At 38.1% G+C, this 14918-nt stretch overlaps 1 protein-coding gene across 5 annotated transcripts in view; it reads left to right on the top strand.

Annotated features, from left to right (window-relative positions):
* wake (wide awake) overlaps nucleotides 1-11113 on the top strand; it is a 409422-nt gene extending 398309 nt beyond the window's left edge. For all 5 annotated transcript variants that reach the window (XM_067760882.1, XM_067760879.1, XM_067760880.1 and 2 more), the window contains 5 exons: nucleotides 1300-1524; nucleotides 1868-2074; nucleotides 2150-2360; nucleotides 3292-3424; nucleotides 3500-11113. In XM_067760882.1, coding sequence (XP_067616983.1) covers nucleotides 1300-1524; nucleotides 1868-2074; nucleotides 2150-2360; nucleotides 3292-3424; nucleotides 3500-5986 — 3263 coding nt within the window. In that variant the 3' untranslated portion in view covers nucleotides 5987-11113. The remainder of the gene's footprint in view (nucleotides 1-1299; nucleotides 1525-1867; nucleotides 2075-2149; nucleotides 2361-3291; nucleotides 3425-3499) is intronic.
* Nucleotides 11114-14918: the final 3805 nt, after the last annotated feature.

Raw genomic sequence — 14918 nt, 5'->3', positions numbered from 1 at the left:
AATTTTTCCTACAAATTAACGGCACGGGACCTATTTGTTTTATGCCGCCTCCGGACGGCATCTGCGGGGCAGATGAGTTTTCACTGAGAGCTCTTCATGGCAGAAATACACTCGGAGTGCTTGCCAAACACTGCCGAGGGGCGGCCCCGCGTAGAAAAATTTTCTTCTAATTGAAAACCCTTATTTCTAAAATTTTGATGTTGCTTTGCACGGGGTGTGAACCCAGGGCATTCGGTGTGGCAGGCGGAGCACGCTACCATCACACCACGGTGGAGTCGACAAAGTCCTATGCCGGTAAATGCCAGTGGAACCTGTTGTCAATGTCAAATACCCGGAACACGCAGTTGAAGAAAGCAGACTTCCCCGGGAGACGCGCGCCACTCTGGCACAACTTTGATCGGAATACTGTAATATGTTAAACTCTTCTTTATTCAGAATCAACTCTGACGTACGCAATGTTTGTCCTGCATTTAATGTGTCTCCACATGACACCAACCATCTCTACACTTGTAATGTGGAGCCAATACTCATGTTTCTTTTGTCAAACCCTGTTGAAACTGCAAGTTTCCTTGGACTTCCGTTAGAGGATATCGATGATGAAGTGAGTGATAGCACCTATTCGATGGAGCGAAGCACTGCTACAAGAAGAAGAAGAAAATGCCTCATCTTGCGGTTTCCACCATCTCCAGGTATCGAAATCGTTAGGTCCTATTGTCTTCCTGCCTTGCACCGTTCAACCAGTTTCCTATATGGCAGTGTTGTGAACCTGACGAAGACATTAACAAGACAGTCTTCTTTTGAAAGGAACAGTACATTCCACATTCAAGACTCTTGTATCTGGATATTAAGTTTCTGGTACGCTTTGGACTCCGGCTGAGAGTTAGTCAATATTTAAATTTTTTGTTCCAAGCAACTCTAACTTCTCCAGTCTTAGGCAGAAAAAGCAGTCAGCTGTATTTTGCTTCAAATACCGCCCCACTAAGTTCTCAATCTTTCTCTTGCAAGTATCATTCACGTTTGTCATCCTGTCCATCACAGAATAATAAACAATTAAGATATTAACCTGAATTGTTTGTAGAAATTATTTATCAGCCTTGTCAACACTTCTGCAACGAAATAGAAAGCAACCAACAAGCAAATCGGCTGATTAATATTACAAGACTCCTGACTCTTATCTTTTTGTTTTTTTAGTGCCCGCCCATTGTTTATTTGTATATCCTTTCAATAGCGCATTCATTTGTATTTATTCATTGATTCATTTGCTTATTTGTTTGTTGTTGTTTTTTGCCATCAACACAGGTAACACTGGCTCCTCGGTGACTGGCTGCACAGGCAATGAAATCGAAAAGCAAATAGGCATTTGGGAGCGACGTGTTAAGGGTTTGAGACGCTTGCTGCTAGGTTGGGATCAGACACGCCCACCGGATGCACCTGCCGCAGTTACGGTTGATGTAACGGGTGAGAACTCAATTGCGCTGCAAATAATCGAACCGTTCGATGGAGCAATTGGCACTAAATTCAAAGGTAAGTTAAGCAAAAAAGATGAGAAAAAACAGCAATTATGAATGTTTAATAAATGGTGGGTACGCCTGTAGGTGGGATGTGGCTAGAAGGTGTCGACAAATTGCATATACAGGCAGTGTTTGCCTTGCCGACCAAAGCCATTCGATTCAATAGATTTCATTTCACTGCTTTTGTTTATTTTCATTTTTTTCTTTCTATTTCTGATTGTTTATTCAACTATCCGCAAAATCGACACAAAAACCACTTTGATACGACAACTCGACCACCCAACCAAACTCTTCGTCGATCTACGTTACGGTTCCTATGCTACACACAAACACGCACACACACACAACAACAACAGTGCAATGGTCGACTCGTGCCGATTTCAGTAACATTGTGGGCGAACGTGAGCTGGTGGATTGGATGAGTTTTCATGGCAATATGGGTACACAATGTAAAATTGGTGGGTTGACGCAAGGACGTCGCTACTTCATACGTGCTACCTGTGGCAATGTTAAGGGATGGGGTCCATTTAAAACATCAGTACCAGCGAGCGTTGTGCCATCGTGTAAGTTTTGCCTTGAAATTTTTAGCTTTTTTCAATTTCCGTTCTTAATTGTTTATTTCGTTCGGTTTGTGATAGGTTGGCGCGATTATAATAACCGCGAAGATCGTTATGTGGGCCGGCAGCTTGCTTTAGACAATCTATTTACAGCAGTGCGATTGGCACGACCAGCGGATGTATCGGAATTGACATTGGATGTTTGCCCGGCACAAAGGCGTAATCCAAAAAAGAAGACTACCATAAAGCAACTATTTTCAGTGGCATCAAAGTTTCAAAAGCACCTAAGGCGGTAAGTTTTGTTTTTTTAAGGATCGATGTTAAGGCACATGCAAGGGATTCACAAAGTCTCAAAGCGCGTTATATTGTCATTATGAAACGCTATTGTATTAAGAAAGCCAAAACCTGACCTGAGTGCCCATCCGGAGTAGGAAGAAGCTCCGCCGAAAGTGGCTTCGGTTGGAGCTTTATTGAAATACCCAATTTAAAAACTTCGCGCTGCGGTTGATATCCAAAAGCGGATAAGTGGATTTGAATTGCAACCATGGCAGCAATCGCCCATGGAATAAAATTGGCTTTATATAGGCATCCAACCTGATCAAGATAGCATTGTGGCACGCGCACCATCAATTGTGAACAAAGTCGAGCACATAATTGGGTGGAGGTCAGATCCGACGTTTACGTCCGGACATAGTTTAATGCAACGCGAATGTATGCAATTCTGTTCTGGAGCAACATCAGATTTTGTCATGTTGCTCTTTTGGATGCCATACCCTGAAATCTCAGTCAGGAATGTTTTTCTCTGACTCCCGATAAGAAGCTCCCTGTTAGAAGCGCACAAAGCCAAGAATGAAAGAAACTGTCAAGCAGTCCACAGCCTCCTTCACATATGACACTTAGCTCTCCTTAAGTAAAGTTTGTTAGGTGATCTTGCCATGACTCGTATTTCCTTTATTTTACCAGCGGATATGAAGGAGCTTACCCGTCAACGAACATCGTTACAGTGGTCTCTAAAACTGTACTGTCCTGAGAGAGCCACATGATCGTTACTACTGACCTGCAGATTCTTTGCTTACTACCCAGCCTAAATAGTCCCAGCCCGAAAGCCACTTTTGGCACATATCCAAGCTATCCATATCGCGTTGAATCATAATCCATTTTTTGCGTCTTGGTAGAGCTCGCTCATCCTTATTCATTAAGCTCTTACTAATTTTTACTTCCAGCGGCATTTACTTGGCAAGCATCATTTACTGTGAGGACAAAGTGCTGGTCACTAGCGAAGATTTTCTACCCGTCATCGAAATCGACGAGACATATTCAAGCAGCTTGCATAGTGACTATCACTGGCTGATGAAGGTGAGTGCTTAGATCCATTTAAGGCAATTATGCTATTGATTATTTGTCCATATGATTAATTGTGCTACGTCACAGGTCGCTTGCACATGGGACGATGTGAAGTCACTGCGTACGGACATGGAACGAAACCTAACATCTGCCGTGCATTTTCGTACCAAACTCCTATCAGCGGTTTGTCAATTGCAATCTACGTTAGGACTCAATGACTTAGGGCAACTGTTCTATAAGCCTTTACGTGATTCACACGGCACCGTTGTGCTGACGTGCATACAAGCTGTAAAGAGTCAAAAAACTGTATCCATACTAAATTCGCGCTGGTTGCCTTTAAATAAGTTACAAAAGAAGATTGTCGCACTGCTGGAGGACTACAATATACATGATATGCTCATATCTTCCATTGCCGAACAAATTCACTATCATCAGGCTTCAATGCAACGTCTGAGTCCAGGTCTCTATTTGGGTTACTTAAAGATGCAATGTTCAATGGATCAAATACAAGTGGTCGTGCCTATTAAGACACCCAATGTGCTGCCGCATTGCAAAGTGCGCGACAACAGTCATATCACAGCCGACGAGTGGCAATTTCTCAAACGTCGAAATACCTCAAGGCCGGGCAGCCGCAGTAGTAGTCCATTAAATATGGCGTTCGAGTTTGGCACATACTTAGAGGAGACTACGGAAGGACAACGACTCTTTCTTTATGATCTCACTACAGCTACGCAGAAGCTTTTCTCATACATGAATATCAAACCACAAGACGCTGAAACGCATCGACTCTACGATATCGAAGTTATTGAACATAGCAAAGATATCAGCTTCCTAATCATTTGTCCTGCTGTAGAGCTGACCTGTGCCGTACCGGGGCAGCCGGAGTTGTTGCTGCAACGCGATGATCTCGCAAGCCTCAGCATACAATCCTTCGAAATGATACACCTGCGCACGTATCAACCGGGCATCATACAAAAATATGCGCGGCTCTCTTGTATACTGGAACTGGATACTGCATTGGCTACGCATTCTCATCGCGAAGCTTTCTCTACCAGCGAATTACAAACAGCGAAGGAACGTTTGGCAAAGTTGCACGAGCTATCAGCCAACTTGAATGCTGTATGGAAGAGCGTACGCTGGCTAATGGACGTGATTGCCTTTGCGCGTGACAAAAATACGCAATCTTCAGAGATCATGAAGGAGATACTCGCCTTTGGTAGCAGTAGTAGTGGTAATAAAGGTGTAGGAGAAAGTAGTCAAGATACACAGCTACTGCAGCCACCATCGCGCGATGCTAAATACACAAAGAACTCTGGACGTGGCAGTTGGCCTGGACCTGGAGCATCACACAGTTCTGGCAACAACTGCTTAGCTGCTGAACATTCAAAATCTGAGCAAAATTTGGGACGCAGTGCAATTACGCCTACCTCCTGCGCACAGAGTCTACCCATGCAACAGTCCGCCAACAAATCGAATAGCAGCAGCGACTCGCGCAAGACTGCCAGCTCGACAAGCACACAAGCGCATTTATTACAAGTGAGCGGTATGAGTGGCTACACCAGCTCTGACATCTCACTACGTAAAAATAGCGGTGACTCAATGACGTCATCGCAGTATACAACGCGTAGCTACTATTCGGGCGCCGAATCTGCACTCGGTAGTAATAACGAGCTGGAACAAATATTTACCATACCGCCGTCTCGCTCCGATGATACATTAGCGCTGGCCAGCTTGAAAGTTGGAAAGCACACGCATGCGACAGCTATGCAAAGACGACAACGAACTACTTCGAACATTACTCAACATGCACCAACACCAACTTCGCTAGCCAGCAGCACACATTGCTCAAACTCGGCACCTTACTTGTCAACCGGCTCTTCAAATATTTCATTGAAAACATCTTCGAGCTCGGATTATGACATCAAAGCGCCAAAAGCTAGCAGTCAAGCTGTGGCGGAGCATAGCATAGATGGTAAGGTGAAAGCAGCTTCTAGCGCAAATATGCGTGATGGTAGTCTTTATCGCAAATCAAACCTCGAACCGCCAACAAAAGATATCATCAAACCCACAACGAGCAGCGAGGAACGTTCAAGTAGCGCAACATCAACTTTAACAACAACAGCAAAAACTGCCTCCATAAAAAGCCTTTCACGGCATAGCAGCCAAGAAGATACGTCGAGTGGTTCAAGTCAACGATCTGAACAAGCGGCCAATGCGCCCAGCTCCGGCATCATACAAGTTTATACTGCATACAATACGGGTTTGGCGAGTGGCACCAGCCTAAAATTACATGTCACACCAAAGACTACAGCACGTGAAGTTATAAATTTAGTTGTGAAACAGCTAAATATGGCAGCGGTGCTAAAGGGTAATAATGGTCCCATCTATACAGCGGATATGTTGGACAACTTTTGTTTGGTTGCTGTTATTGGTGCTCGGGAACGCTGTTTACGTGATGATTTCAAACCTCTTCAACTACAAAATCCTTGGCGTAAGGGTAGATTGTATGTGCGTCAGAAACATGAACTTTTAGCGGCTATAGAGCATGCGAATCGGAAGTCACATCTGATATGAGCTGGTAGGGAGTAGCTACATATTATATTTAAATGCATATGCGAGGTCGCAAATGAATGAAAGATGAATGCGCGGAAATAACGGCATACAAGAAGATTGCGAAGCGCTTGTGACTTATGAATATCCGCACGTTGACCCTCTTCCCCGCCTCCGCTCTCTCTCCGTCACACTATATATTTGACCATAATGACTTAGATATTTTATATAGGGGCCGGAACCCGCTAAATTTTTTCGATTTCTTATCTTTGAAGGCTCTTCGGTCTACTCCATTTCTACGTCGAATAGAGGTTAGGTTAGGTTGAACTGGCCGGTCCATGAGGACCACACATTGTCTGAATTAGACTGTAGTGTTACCAAAAGTTTATTTAACGCCCAAACTGAAAAACCCGATCAAAAACCAGGACCTATGTTATAAAATACTAGAAGAAATACGTCAAATAGAGCTATGATTTCATTTTCCTCAAAATATCGCATCTTCGTGCATCCAGACTTTTGGTTTCTGCACAGAGTCTCTGCCTGCGACGAAGTCTACGACCATCATTATCTGCGTCGATAGGATAAGACTCGTGAATGTCAGGTTAAGTAAAATCTTGGGCGTCACATTCGTTAGTGGAACACATTGCACAGAGATGCAACATTCCCAAAACACTGCTCTAAAATTGCCTTGGGCACCTGAGTAGTTAATGTTACCCAAGTCAGAGTTCAGAAAATCGAAAAGAAAGGCAAATTTCTGAAGACGATGCGTACCCTTAGTTACTCCTGACGTACCCTATGTATGTCCTTCGTGTGAAGTATCTCCAAATGACACAATCCCTCTTTTCAAATGCAATATTGAACGAATTCCTCCGAGTGAAAGACTCCTTCCTCTTTTTTTCAACTCCCACGCGGTTTAGAAAATTGTCCGTACCTAGGACTTATTTAGAACTACTTCGGTTCAGGAATTGCATTATTCGATCTCTGCGGCAAACGTGCCGCATGTACCTTGCGCAGGCCATGTTTTGGCGACGTTGTTCGGGACTAGGTCGCCAAGTGTCGCTTCTACTTAGCGAAATATGCGCATATAACCAACGTCTATATTTCCACAGAGGCTGTACGGTAAAAAAGAGGTCAAGTAGAAGTCGACCGGTACACGTGATCACTTTAACCAAATATCCGGTCAAGTAGTAACTTGCTAGTCCACTTTCCGCAGTAGTTCTGCTTCGCTGCTATAGCCAGCGACACATCGATTCTTCTCGCACTACCAGGATTCTTCTAGCATTGACCCAATACAACCAAAATACTTCGGGCTTCTCTTTTAATTTGTTACTACTGCGTAGTTCTATTTTTTTTTTTTTTTTTTTTTTGATTTTTATTAGAATTTAGAATCCGAACGGCACCTGGAAGGTAGATGAATTTTCACTGACAAGCTTTTTATGCCGGAAATACAATTGGAGTGTTTGCCGAACCATTGCCGAGAGGCGACCTCCCTTTTAAAGATTTTAATTATTCCAATTGAAAAAACTTAATTATACATTTTTTGGTGTAGCTTTGCTCGGGATTCGAAACCAGAACCTACCGACCTTCTACACCACACCACGACGGTCGTCCCGTTGTCATATATTCCTTTTAGTTCTTCAGCGAGAAGATACATATATCGATGCGGCCAGGACAGGTTTTGCGGAAACCGTGCGGTAATTTGAAATAATTTGCGGTGCTCCTTTGTGTTGCACCGAATTGAGAGCGGTTCGACTCTTCTGTTCTTTCAAAGCATCCGCCCAAACTTCTGCACAGCCGGAACCGGAGCCTGATTCGATCGTTTTTCTTGCACACGGCTTTACTCAGCATATTAGATGGGGTTAATGTGCAGTACCTAAAACTTGTGGAGGAGGAACGCACACTCCCTAGGGAAACACGAGTCAATCTAGCTCAACTTCGATCTGGATACTGTAACAGGTTAAACTTTTACCTATCCAGAATTAGCCCCGACATACAAAATGTATGCCCAGCTTGCAATGTGCCCCACATGACACCAACCATCTCGTTAATTGTAATGTGGGACCAGCGCCTCTAACACCCCTCTCATTATGGTCCACCCCTGTTGAATCAGCAAGTTTCCTTGGATCCCGTTAGAGGATATTGATGACAATTTGTGATCGGTCGCACCTATTGGATGGGGCGAAGCACTGCTACAACAACAACAACAACCCAGCATATTAATTGTTAAGGTACATGCATATACATATGTGGGGCATTCCATTGTAACTCTAGCTACCAATGGATATTTAGCATAAACAATTTCATTGAAATTCGGGAAAGCCTTTGTAACTATCGAAAAGGCTTTTTCAAATGTGTTCTTCTATCGAGAGTTATAAATTATATAACATTTCAGTAATTTTCTTTGCAATAATTATTTTATACAGCCCAATTCCAAATATTACCTCGGATTTTTTATAATTAAAACAAATTATACAAACAAAACACAGTATTGCATTTCATATAAAATGAGTAACGAATTGGTGCCATAGAACAGAGGAGCATAAGAAAGAGGAGCGTAAGAAGAAGACAGCGCGATAGCACAAATCCGCTGGAGTTGCCTGCTTCCATTCAGCAAAACAATATTCTGGAGGCCAAGCCGAGTTGAATTCCTCTGTCGTCATATGCCAAAATCAACTGAAGCCTTCTTAAAAAATCCTTGCGCAATTTCTGGATGACTGCATCAAATTTGCTAAGAACTCTTCTGTTGCTTATTTGTATACTTTTGGACTGTAACAAAGTGTTTTGTGGTAGAATGTTAATGTAATTTAGCACAAATTTGTACAAGTATTGTATTTTCGTATAAGAAACAGTAAACGTAAACCATTTTGATGCATTCCCTTTAATCCAACATGTGAAAAAACTCCTAAAAAATGGCACAGAAATCTCTCTTTCAAACACATTCATAATACCCACTTTTCTCCATTTAACCGTTTTTCCCTTTTTCGAAGATTGTTTAGAATAAGAGGATAGGGAGAAGTGAAAAAACTAACAAGGATTTTTTATTTAGAATACGAGGAATGGGAGAAGGGCAAAAACTCGCACGGAATTTTTGTTTAGAATTGGGCTGATAATATTTTTGTTTTTTTTTTTTAAGTATTTGTTAAAATTTTATAAACGTATTATTATTAACGAATTTTCTGCAATAATTTGTTTCTTAAGATTGCTTTTATTCTATAATTTTAACTCATCACACACAAAATTTTTCCGTTTAAAAACTTTTATAATTATCTGTATTTAATTAGCGAGAAGTGTTCATATTGCTTTATACAATTGTTCAATTGTTTTTGTTATTGATATTAGAAAAAAAATTGCAAAGTTTACAAACGGCGATGGTCATGTTTCTGAATTGCGCTTCTTCATCAGATAGCTTCTCGGGAGCTGAGTATTGAACTCAAATCTCCAACATTCATACGAGTGTAAAGGCAGATGCCTTAAACCACTCAGCCATATGAATGCCCCGCTGCTCGCTGTGCAATTGGTCTCTAAGTATTGTTTTTTGTTGTTAGTGGGGGAGTAGCGGCGCATTCATATGGCTGAGTGGTCCTATCTCTGTTATTTTCAGAACATTAATAAAAAAAAAATAAATGAAAAAAATGAACAGGATAATAAATATCTTAAATATTAAAAACAAGTTGTTTTTAAAATATCTCTCTTATCAAACAAACATAAAAATAATGACTTATGAATTTATGAATGGAATTGTAGAGATGAAATTATGAATGTACATATATATTTACTTAGTTCATAAAACAGTATAGAAACTAAGTATAGTATAAAAAAAAAATAAGTTCTGGTAATTCCGAACTGTAACGAAGCACACCAATATCAGAATCCTAACATTAAGATATAGAACATGGAATTAAATCTAGTGAAAACAAATGAACGTTTAACTTAATGATTGTATTGTAATTTTAGCATAGAATAATTAGCACACAAAAACAAAAACTTACTAAAAAAGTTTACATTATTATGTGTGTTAATACTTATGTAAAGTTTTATGTATGTTTGTATTTGTTGTTAACTTGCACTGAAGATGAATGTAGGTATGTATGTTTTAAGTAAATGCATGTACAAAATAAAAAATAAATTAACTAAAATTAAACGATATAACAAAATGATTCGAAATATGTATAGTTGTATGTACATTAGGATGGTCCTTATTAATCAAACAAAAACTTTTTTCCAATCTCACCCCTTCAAACGTTAATACCGATGTGAAAAATATCACATAAATATTTTGTTCCTGATTGCGGACAGTAAAGGGACGTCGCAGAGGGGCAAAGTAAATATTTATTTATGTAAACCCAATCAATTTAAATTTAAATTGTGGCTTTCTAAGTCTGCATAGAAAACATCTTAACTTTGATCCCTCTCCAATCAGAAGTAAAGTTTAAAGGTAATATTTTTGACCTTAGTATTGCCATTTGAAGGGTTTAGTGTGTAGAAAATCGGAAAATTCATTTATAAAGACCACCCTAATGTACATAAATATGTGAAAGTCAAACGCTTTAGCTACATGGATACTAGGCAGATTTACTTTTGTGTACGGATGTGAATTTGTTTTTCTGATACACGCAAAAAAATACTTTTCCTGCCCAAAAAGGAGTATCACTCCCTGAAATTCCAAGCTTTAAGCACACAAGGTTTTCCCGACTATTGCGAATATCTACATATGTATGTATCTTTTTACAATTTTACGTTTTACAAGTAAATATGTGTGTTTTGTGATTTTTTAGTAGGTAGATCATAAACGAAAAAAAATAAATAAATAAAAAATTTAAATGTTCACGAACAATTATTGTTGTTGTAAACAAATTCATTTTTAAGAATATGCTAAAAAATGCGCTCATTTGAATAGTTAAAAATAAAAGTATTTGTTAAGTTGTAAATGATAATTATTAATTGTATATCATAAATATAGTTAAATCATATTGACAAACTTATCACGTATTCCATATAAAATTTTAAATTAAATTGCAAATGCAAGTTGTTTTATTTTTTACCATTAAAGATCTTATGAAGCATTGTTGTAGTTATAATAAAAACGCATGTCTATACGTAAGAATTAAAATGGTTTATATAAAAAAATAAAATAAAACACAAAAACAGGTATATCAACAAAAACAACATAAGCCAAATTTTCATTTCGCTGTCCAAAAAAAAATCAACGAATTCATAAGATATATTCTGTTTTCGCTTTAGTTAGTAAACTATATTTGAATAAAACGTATGGCTTAAAGATGGGGCTAGAGTGAGTTTTGAGGGCTGTGCTTAGGAGTGCGCCGAGGGATGAAAACTTGGTTTTTTACCCGATTCTTATTCCACTCAACTCGAGATATGATTGGTGTCACACAGTGTTATGTTATGCCAAATGATGTGATCATTACTAAATGAAGGAAAATTTAAATCTGTTTCTAAAAGCGTCAAATCCAAAACTAAAACTTTACTTCATATTACCAACCGTGAGTTAACAAAATATATTTGAAACGCAAATTTAAATATACTTTTTTACCTTATAATGAAAAATCCAAGTTAATGGTTCCTTTAGCCAAATGGTGATAATTTCCCCAAAAGGAAAATTAAACTGGTAAAAACGAACTCACTACTGGAACACCCTCATCTAATGCACAAGGTATGAAATACAGTTCTAGTGGGTCATTCAGCACTGCAACTGCCTTTTCTGAGCACATAGTCCCAAAATAGTTGCGAATTATGTCGAAATTTCCCGAAGAATATGCCAATATTATGTCGAAAGAGTGCCTAAATCGTTCCTCAAATGATCCTGAAACAGTCTAGAAATTACCCAGAAATTATTCCAAGAATAATTCTTCGAATAAATCCCGAAAATACCTTAAAGTGATTCTGAAAAAACCCCTGAAATAATTATGACCACCACTTGGAAACTATCCCATAGTAGTCCTGGAATCACCTTGAAAAATATTCCATAATTACCAAGGTATAGTCCTGGATATAACAGTGTTTAAATAATCCCTATAACATTTGGAAGCAGTACGAAAAATAAACCGAAATAGTCCTGATATAATTGAAATGATGCCAAAATAATACCGAAAGAATCCCGAAAATAATAAATGATTCCGAAACAATCAGGAAGTTGCCCAAAAAATATCCAGAAATTATCCCACCGAATTTGCCCATGAGCAATTTAAGAAATAATATATTAAATTACATCATATGTGACGAAAAATTTATTTTGGGGCTGTGGTGAAAAGCCGTCGTAGCCCAGTAGGGGTTTTTAGGTTTTTTCTCATAAAAATTAACCAAAATTCTTTTGTTGTTTTTTTTTTTGTGACTACTTTATTCTGATATTCTTTAAAAACATTTTTAAATTTTTACTTCATTTTAATTTTTTGTTGAGTCTAGTTAATAACTTCATAATACAGTGTGCTCTCTCTTAAACGGACACCTAAGAGACTGCCAAATTTGTAAGCTTATGAGAGGTGTCCGCTTATGAGAAAAGTATTATTGATGAATGTTTAAACAGTTTTATTTCCAAAACAAGAATATTAATACATACAAATAAGACTGATTTAGGAGGTTCATAAAGCTTTGTTCATAAATTAAAGAATAAAGTTTTGTGTACAAAATATTCAAAATAATTTAAAAAAGTCAGAAATTTTCACTTGGCGAGCCAGCGGGATGATGCACTAAAATCGTCGTAATTGAGTCTCACTGCAATTTCTTTAGCTTTGCTCCTTATAAGTGTGCCTGACAGAGGAATGCTCTTATTTCGAGCCTTCGCAAACCATCCGTAGCACAATTTATCAATATTAAGGCCTTTGGGCTTCAGCAGACTCTTTTTTCTCTCCGGGTTGACGTCAGTGTCCCACAAACTTAAAACTTGATCTTTGTTTTTGATAATGCTAGCAGCTTGCGTTTTGCTGATCTTACATTTCTTTGCCAACTCTCGTACACTTAGTTTTTCTTTCTTATGAATTTCAATGACATTAACTTTGTATTTAATACTCAACACTATTTTAGGCATTGCGATTCACGTACGTACATACACAAGAAGATACTAACTACGTGTATGCAATAGGTACATACATTTTTATGTTTTTTACTGTAATGAAAACAGGTTCTTCGTATTTAGGGGATTCCCCTACACCCATGCACGTATTAGTGAATAAGCAACAGCTGTACGAATATGGTAAAGAGTAAATGAAAAAAGTGTTGTAAGCTGTGCGGTTATGGGAAATTAAAGAGCCCTTTGGGGTAAAAAGCAAGTGTTTGCGTCCTGTTATGGGAGGGTTGTCCGCTCAAAAGGGAAAAACTTAAAAAATGCTTAAGGATTTTTTTGGTACTGAAAAAATTGTCCGTTTATGAGAGGTGTCCGCTTAAGAGAGGTATCCGTTAGGAGAGAGTACACTGTATACACTAAATATATGTAATTATTGCTTTTTTATAGTATTAAGTTTAATATATCCGCGTTTTCCAAACTTGTTTCTAATTGAAAAAAAAAAAACTTTCGAAATGTAATGTTGCTTTGCCCGGGCCTTGACCCCACAACCTTCGGTGTGGTAGGTGGCGCACGCTACCACTACACCAGGGCGGCCACAATTTTCGCAACTGCGCCTTAGTTCTATATTTAGTTGGCTTTGTATCGAATGAGTATTCGCCTTAAATTGTTAAAACTTCAAAACTTTGATTCAGAGGCTAGTCAAAATGTCTCACCCGTCACTATGGAATACCCCATATGTAAGTATTTTGTCTAGATTTTATTTTATTTTCACTTTAACATAATGATTACCTATTAGTTTTAACTTTTCCCTTTAAACCATAATTATAATTTCATTGGATTAGGATAATTGTTGACCATTTTGGCGCTTTTATGTAAAGTACGCTTAATGATTATATCACAATGCTTAGCTAATGCCGAAAAAAAAAAGCTTTGTTGTGTTGTCTTGCTAGAGATGAATTCTATGTATATTTATCTTTCTACAGTTCTAAGTTTGTGCTGAAAGTGAAACGAAGCAAAAAGTTGAAATATTGTAACGCTGATAGAACAATTGCCGCGTTAATTTGCTTTGGCAGCGTCGTTAGTTAAAAATATATTAACTCTTTGCCTCGCTACATTCCACCAAATTTGTATAGCAAGATATACGTGCGGCCGTACATTGAACTCATATAACAGGCGGAGCAACGTAGCGTAGCGTTTTATGCAAATCCGGCATTAGGGAAGTGAACAATAATTATACAAGTCCAATACACGTAATACATGTCGCCAGCTTATATTCAATGCAGTCCATCAGCAAATTTTAACGAAAATGACTTTTAGATGCGAAAATGATCTCAAACTCACTTTATGACATTAATTCCAGATTTGAAACTTAGCTCAAATGGTATTAATTCTTACTAGTATCGCCCGTGGTAGAAATTCGACCAACTTGTGTTTTTTTTTTACTACTAACTCTATACATCCTGTGTTGAGGGTAGTGGAACAAACAGTATAAGGAAACAAATACAAAAATGCGGTTAATTAAGTATCAATTTGAACAAAAGGAAGGTAAATAAAATTTAAATAGTATGGTAATACAGTATAGTTAGACTAATAAAAAATATAGAGGGGTAATACATGAAAGGCAAAGCATGCCATAGAAAGAAACGGCCATACGATAGGAAGCTAAATAAAAATACGATAAAATGAAATAAAGTGAGTTGAATCAAAATAATGTTGGATAAAATAAAACATAAGATGAAAAATAAAATAAGAAAAAAAAACACTAAATAATATAAAAAAATTAAATGTAATCAAATAAATTTAAAATTATGTTAGAAAAGTATATTTTTAGAAAATATAAATAACCTCGAATATTTTAGTTCATTGCGTTTCTTTCTGTCACAAAAAAGTTGAGTCAAGTGGCAAATAAAAAATTATAAAATAAAGGAGCATGAAAGA

The sequence above is a fragment of the Eurosta solidaginis genome, chromosome 1 (assembly GCF_040869045.1).
Source record: "Eurosta solidaginis isolate ZX-2024a chromosome 1, ASM4086904v1, whole genome shotgun sequence".
Taxonomy (NCBI): Eukaryota; Metazoa; Arthropoda; class Insecta; order Diptera; family Tephritidae; genus Eurosta; species Eurosta solidaginis.
Note: the sequence above shows the minus strand (reverse complement) of the source record. Positions and strands in the feature narration are given on the sequence as shown.